At 48.7% G+C, this 7,324-nt stretch overlaps 1 protein-coding gene across 7 annotated transcripts; it reads right to left on the bottom strand.

Moving 5' to 3' along the window:
* Positions 1-143: 143 nt before the first annotated feature.
* Positions 144-7,313, bottom strand: EEF2KMT (eukaryotic elongation factor 2 lysine methyltransferase). 7 transcript variants are annotated; one of them, XR_007379986.1, is made up of 9 exons: positions 7,081-7,306; positions 6,938-7,009; positions 6,738-6,818; positions 6,524-6,625; positions 5,395-5,612; positions 4,178-4,473; positions 3,119-3,265; positions 1,604-1,986; positions 144-1,507 (listed from the first exon to the last, which is right to left on the bottom strand). XR_007379986.1 is itself a non-coding variant. In XM_048961647.1 (8 exons), exons 1-8 carry the CDS (start codon positions 7,156-7,158, stop codon positions 1,934-1,936), a joined length of 1,047 nt encoding a protein of 348 aa, XP_048817604.1. In that variant the 5' UTR covers positions 7,159-7,306; the 3' UTR covers positions 144-1,933. The 7 variants fall into 7 exon arrangements, 6 of the variants coding, with proteins under 6 accessions (XP_048817604.1, XP_048817608.1, XP_048817603.1 ...); XM_048961647.1 differs by having other exon boundaries at positions 144-1,986; XM_048961651.1 differs by lacking the exon at positions 1,604-1,986.
* Between the last annotated feature and the right edge of the window lie 11 nt (positions 7,314-7,324).

Here is a 7,324-nt window from a genome sequence, read left to right as displayed (position 1 = left end):
TCCAACTGTCATTTTTAGCTGATCAGACACAGCTCTTCCCTGACCACTGGAGCTTCTTGTGTGGGTAATAACAGTGCAGAAGGTGCAGCTGAGGTTCCTTGTTGTGTGTAAGCCTTTAGGGAAGGTGAGGGTCCTGTGCTGAAGAGGCTGATCCTTGCCATCTGCCTGCCTGTGTGACTGGGGATGGATCTCTAGAGCATGGGAAGCTTAGTGACTGGAGGAACTCACGTGCCAATTCTGTTTAATGGGGCTGCCTGGAGGCTTCTTGTGGCTGAAGGTGTTTGAATACAAGTATAAACTGCACCAGTTTTACCTCCTGTACAAGAAACACATTCCTGGTGATTTTATTCTGCAAGTGGGAAACTTCTGTTGAATTTGAGTTTTTGTTTGGAATGATGGTACAGCATTTTTCTCTTTTTTCCTATGGTTAACATTCCTGGCTTGTCTTCCCCAGCCATGTACAGAGTATCTGCTTGTATTTTTTTACATTGAGACAGAACTACTTAATTTCAGAGGGTTTTTTCCTCTTTTTTTTTTAATAGTGTATGCAAGATACAGCATCCCAGCTGCTGCTATGGGACAGCTTTATTCAACACTGAGAGGAAAACACACCTTTCAGTGACTGCTGTGCCCACATACTGAAGTAAAGGCGCCCCTTTCCCTCGAGAAAGGAATGCATCTTATGTGTTATTTCAATAGAACAGAAAAGGAAAAGAGATTGAAGTATGAGGGATGTGATGACAGTGCACTTCACTTTCTGAGCAGTCACCCTGGTGTAGCCTTCATGGTTTTTTTTCCCCTCCTTGTTCACATTCTCATGCAGACCCAATGCTTACAGGATGCTTTCTCAAAACCATCTTTTCAAAACAGAAGGCAGCTGTTTAAGGAATAAACATGCTTGGTTTTAGCATAGAGCTGCTGCCTGCTTGGCTCTCTTCACAGCCCCTGGTTCAGCAGTGCTGTGTTGTTGCAATGGATTCTGCAGCAGTGTTTCTAAACCAGCTTACAGAGTTTAATATCATGTCATACCTGCTTTTCCAGGCAGTCATTTGCAAATGTGACCTTTCTCTTCCACCGTGGTAGACAGACTTGCAAGGAGTGATTTAGTTCCACTGGGGGAAGATGACCAAAAGTTGCTTCCTGTAGGGGGTTGGCAGCTTGACCAACTCAAATGATCCATAGAGATTTATCTGTGATTGTTTTCCTCTACTGTTTTCCAGCAAATTCCTGTCCCTGTCACAGCAGTCCCCTTTAACCAGTGATGCACATGGAGGTAAATTAAGCATTTCTCTGTCGTACAGAGTGATGCTGGTGAAAGCTTGAGCTTTGTCTCCCTGTAATAAATTTGGTTAGATCCAATATGAGCCATCTAGCCTTACAGAACGTAGTGACACGAGGGCTTTTGTAGCAGGGAAGATAAAAGAAGCTGCTGCTTCTAGTGCAGCAGGGCTTCATGAGGGCTTCTGGTGTGCATTAACTCCAATTCTTCCTTCTCAGGGAGGAGCAGCTAAAATAAAAATAAAATCTGGTCAGGTTACTTCTGTATGTCCAGCTTAATTCCAGCAGTCGTGGGCTTCTTCAGCTCGAATGTTTCTTCAATTACCTGTCATTTGTATTCTCTCAATCACTGCAGAAGGAGGAACTGAATGTATTTCTTCATTTCCTTAAAGTAGCTTCTAAAACAACGTCTAGAAATGCAGGTTGATGGAGGAGAAAATAACCTATTCAGTTCTGCTTCAGGATTAACACTGCCCAGTGGCAAACTGGCAATGGATTATGTGAACTTTCAAAGCAGGTAAGCTAAATTCTTCATCTTGCAAAAGGGAAATGGGTGAGAGGAATGCAAATCGAGCTGTGATTTTTGTCAGCACTGCAGAGCAGAGGTGTTCCTGCAGCATCAAGTGATCCTGTGACACTGCACAGCCTGCAGGCATTACTCATGTTGTTCTGGGGTGGCACACGTTGCCATTTTGCAAATATGCAGACCTACAACAAAAGCTGACATCAATTACAGCTGGTTTTAGTATTAAAAACGTTTATTATAAAACACTGCTCTGCTCCTTTGTCAGTATGAGACGCACACCTGCAGGAGCACAGGGCGAGTCTGTGTCGTTTACAAATCAAAACTGCATTTGAATAATTGAATTCAGCTCTACAGAATCAAAGTGCATCACAATTAGGGTGCTTTTCTGTACAGCTTGTGCTGCACAGATGCTTATAGGCGCAGCTGCTCGCTCGCACGCATGCTGGCAACTGCAGGAAGAAACATCGCTCATCTTGACAGCAGCTGGTGCACATGAGGTACGTGCAGAAGGGGGTTCTTGGTGCATGCCTCTCAGAGGCTTCCAGAATGTAAGACAGTTGTGCAGCAAGGATAAGATAGCTCCTGCTGCTCTGAAGTCCTGTGCTGTATTTACCAAATCTATACCAGTAGTTGCAGGACAGTCATGTTGGGCTGGGTGTCATGGAGAAAAATATTACTGCTGTGGGCTGGAATAATCTGCCATCTGATCCCAGCTTTATCTGCAAAGAGAAACGCTGGGATCATCTTTCTGCTTAATGAAATAGAGAGTAAAAGTTGCAGGTCCAGTTCTGTACAAAGAGATCTGTGCATGCTGCAAGGGATGCAGCAGTGTTACTTTGTTAATCAGAGCACTGATGTGGTCCAGCTGTACTGCTGGAAGGCTGCAGAAGACAGGGCTTTGAAGTCCTGCATCCCTTGCCTTTCCTTAAATCTCTCTTCTTAACCCTCAAAGAACAGCTACAAGTTGCAGGCCACATCTAAACCTTTTCACAGTTGCAATGTAGGTTTTTTCCTGTTCTAGGCTTAACCCTTATGATCTTTCCTATTAGCACCAAACTCGTGACGTGTCTCAAATTGATGCTGTAACAACTGAAAGTGGTGACAGGATGCAGCAAAAGGCTGAGATGTCTGAATTTCCTGAGCAAACCCATGCAGGAGGGTCACTGCTCTCAGGCAGAACTCCCCTGAATGCAAGGATCCCATTACTGGACAACACCCATAGCAAAAAGGAAACGTTCCTGTTCATCTCCACTGCAGATTAAGTAATTGGGAGAGGCCAAATCTATTGATGCAGTGAATGAAGAAGGCACCTACCGAGTTCAGCCTGGAACACGTGGTAAGTGTCTGCGTTACGGACTGTCAAAGCAACATAGATGTCAGGTTTTCTATCTGCTCTTGAAGAGGAGAACTTCTGTAGCACGCCAATAAGGGCTAAGGTTACCTCTGGATCATACACCACATCTGCATGGGGAATAAAGGGAAATACTCAGTATTTATTAGGAACTGAGCAGAAAGCAAGCTGCAGAATATAAAAGATCAAATGTTCACCTGAAGGAGGAAGGATAAATACTTCTAACTGAGAGATCAGAAACTTCCAGGAAGAGATTTTAGAAGATGCACTGTTTTCTATGATTCTGTGATGAGCGAATTCAAGAAAACAGCTGCTTTCAATGTTATCCCTCATGAGAATGCTGAGGTTCCTATTTGAAATCATGAGGGTCTTAAAAGTGGCAGATTTATCATCTGTTTCTGGATTGATAAAAATACAGAAAGAAAAAATAATTTGCTCTTCAGTGTTAGGTAAACAGCTGCTGAATAGGTGAAACAAGACAACATGGTGCAAGGAGCTGGGAGGCATTTCTCCAGGTTACAGTAACTGAGGTTGTCTGAGCCCTGTACACAAATCATCATAGAATCCTAGAATGCCCTGGGTTGCAAAGAAGCACAATGATCACCCAGCTCCAACCCCCTGCTGTATGCAGGTCACCAACCAGCAGCCCAGGCTGCCCAGAGCCACATCCAGCCTGGCCTTGAATGCCTGCAGGGATGGGGCATCCACAGCCTCCTTGGGCAACCTGTGCCAGTGCCTCACCACCCTCTGAGTGAAAAACTTCCTCCTCATATCCAACCTCAACCTCCCCTGTCTCAGTTTCAAACCATTCCCCCTTGTCCCATCACCATCCACCCTCACAAACAGCCGTTCCCCCTCCTGTTTTTATGCTCCCTTCAAGTACTGGAAGGCCACAACGAGGTTTCCCCAGAGCCTTCTCTTCTCCAAGCCACACCAACACAAATATCTTTGTGTTTATTTCTGTTACCTGCTTTGTCCTGCATGATACTGCAAAGCCAGCCATAACCAGAAGGAAGAGGTACCTGCTGCAATGACGACATCTGCGTGCAGAGCCAGCAGTTGCTGTTCTGTTACTGAACCCCAGTCGAGCTCTGCAACAAGGAGTTTGGGCTGCTGATATTCCTGCCCTTCTGCCTCCTGCCCTTGGGCTGGATTTGTAGTTTCAGGCTCCAGGGTAAAGCCATTCAAACGGATGTTTTCTGTCAGCTGTTTGAGGACACCGTGGTGGCAGTCGCTGAACACGTATGTCTTGGGATTGCAGGTTTTGCAGATCACAAGTCCAGTGAAGCCGACTCCACTTCCTAATTCCAAGACTGTCCTAAAGGTTAATGGTGTAAAATAAGTATTGATGAGGACTCTGTCATTTAGTTGTGTAATCAGAATATTCCAAGTGTATTTAAAGGTAAATCCAGCTACAGATTATCTCAATTTTTGAGCAAATCCTCTACGATCTAACGCGTGTTTCAAGTAACTGGTGAAGTTGGCAAACAAGATACAGTTATAAGAATTAATCACTGGAATTATTAATTCCATCACGGGGGTGAGAATCATTCCACCTATTTCTGGACTTCTGGAGCAGTTTTCTGTATCTGAACTGGCTGTCCACTTCTTTTCTTAGTGCAGAGAAGCGGATGTTTCTAAAGCACAGTTCTTTTCTTTGTGAGGTACTTGAAATGAATATAGCTGAAGCCATGCCCAGAAGTGCCCATTCCTTTCTGGTGCTTAAATACAAAGCAAATTTCAGTATCTACAGGAGGGCTATAAGAAAGAAAGGGACAGATTCTTTAGCAGGATTTGTTGTGAAGGGAAATGGTTTCAAACTAAAAGAGGGGACATTTAGACTGGATATCAGAAAAAGAACTTATTCAACATTGCAGTAGTGAGGCTCAGGCACAGGTTGCTGTATATGCCACATCCCTGGATCACCTGGAGCCGTCCATGGGGCCCTGGGCAGCCTGAGCTGTGGCTGACAGCCCACACCATGGGCTGAGGATGGAGGGCTGTAAGGCTCCTGGCCCAACCGTGCTGGGATTCTGTTGTAAGTTACTGGTTAGACAGCATGTGAGCTGAAATTCAACAGCCTACAGCACAGAGCAGATTAAATAGGTGCTATAATGGTTTTCATCTTAAGGCCTGTTTTAAAGTAATACAAAGTCATCTCTTGAACTGTTGCAGGATAGGAGGAAAGCAGTTGTTATCTGGCACCAAATCCCAGTTCTGTCCATGATGCTGTTGTTACCTGTTAGTGAAAACCTTGGGGTTCTCCATTGCCCACTCAGCGAGATGCAGAGCAGCATCCCATGTGATGAGCCCTGTGGTTCCCTGCGAGATAATGGCCACACTCTCAGAAAGGGTCACGGCTTCTCCTGAGGGCTGGAGGTCACACGTGGGGGAGAGAGATGTCAGCACAGGCACCGTGCTGCAGCTCACAGCAGTACTGCAGCCTGGAAAAGAGGGCTGGAAGCACTCTGGGTTTTTGGAGGTGTTGAACACTTTGACTCATAGAATCACACACAATCACAGAATGGCCGGGGTTGGAAGGGACCTCAAGGATCACGAATCTCCAACCCACCACCACACGCAGGGCCACCAACCTCCCCATTTCACACCAGCCCAGGCTGCCCAGGGCCCCATCCAACCTGGCCTTGAACACCTCCACAGATGGACGGGGCATCACAGCCTCTCTGGGCAGCTGTTCCAGCACCTCACCACTCTCATAGCAAAGAACTTCCCCTGACATCCAACCTCAATCTGCCCTCCCTCAACTTCAAACCATTTCCCCTTGTCCTGCTGTTATCCACCCTTTCCAGGAGTTGACTCCCCTCCTGTCTGTAGGCTCCCTTTAGGTACTGCAGGCTGCAATGAGGTCACCCCACAGCCTTCTTTGCTCCAGGCTGAACAAGCCCAGCTCCCTCAGCCTGTCTTTGTAGTGGAGGTGCTGCAGCCCCTGATCATCTCTGTGGCTCCCCTGCACCCTCTCCAACAGCTCCCTGTCTTGCTTGGCCTGGGGGCTCCTGCCCTGGACGCAGTGCTGCAGATGGGGCCTCACAAGAGCAGAGCACAGAGGGACGGTCACCTCCCTGTCCCTGCTGCCCACCCCTCTGCTGATGCAGCCCACGATCCCATTTGTTTCCCAGCTGTCATCACACACTGCTGCCTCACGTTCGGCTTTTCAGCCATCAGGACCCCCAGCTCCTTCTCTGCAGGGCTGCCCTCCACCACTGCCCTGCCCCCCGTATCCATGCCCGGCATTCCTCCAGCCCAAGAGACCTTCAGAGGTCACCCGGTCCAACTCCCCTGCACTGAACAGGTGCTTACTTTAGATGATTAAAAGTGAATTGTAATGAAGCAGTATCGTTGGTGTTTACCAGTATGTAGCTTTTGTAGCAGCGAGTGGATTCTTCCTCATTTAAGATAGGTGCCAACGCATCATACAGCTCATCCAGGGGGTCGGCCGCCGTGGATTCGTGCTGTGAAAAGAGAACAGAGTTTCAAACCGTGGCCCACAGCACAAAACACAGCTAAATACCCAATTAACGAGATGAAGCACGGAGGTGCGCGCAGTCCCGAGAGCAGCGCTACCTGCTTAATGAGCTCGGTGAGGAAGCGGCGTCTGTAGGAGGCGGGCGGGGGAAACCGCACACAGAGCGGGTGGAGAACGGTCTGAAACGAGAGAGCTGCCATTGAGCCGGAGAGGGTCTGTGAAATGCCGATGGCTCCATGCTGTACTCGGAGGCACCCGGCTGTATTTTCCTTGGTGTGCGCGGTCCTTTGTGCCGTACCTGGTGCAGGATGTCTAAGAGCAGGGAGGACTGGGAGCGCTGCGGGGCGGCCGTCAGCTGCTGCTCCAGTTCCTAAAGCACAACGAGAGCGGAGCTGAAGCGGAGCGGCCGAGCCCCGCAGCCCCCGACCCGGCCCAGCTCACCGCCCAGGGCATGCCGCGGAGCCGCCGTGCCGCCAGGAAGTGCCGCTGGAAGAGCAGCCCAAGCTCCGGCCCCGCCATCCGCCCGAGGCCGCCGTGGCCCGGCTCTGCTGTCGGTAAAGGGGAGTAGTGAGAAGGAGCAGCACCGTTGCCCGGAACGGGGACTCGAACCCACGACCCTGACACTCCCCCCCCGCCTGTGGCTGCGGCCCCAACCACGCGGAGCTCCACTTCCGGCGCGGCGCGA

Source organism: Lagopus muta, chromosome 15, assembly GCF_023343835.1.
Source record: "Lagopus muta isolate bLagMut1 chromosome 15, bLagMut1 primary, whole genome shotgun sequence".
In the NCBI taxonomy this organism is placed as follows: domain Eukaryota; kingdom Metazoa; phylum Chordata; class Aves; order Galliformes; family Phasianidae; genus Lagopus; species Lagopus muta.
The sequence above is the reverse complement of the archived record's forward strand: the minus strand, read 5'-3'. Positions and strand labels throughout refer to the sequence as shown.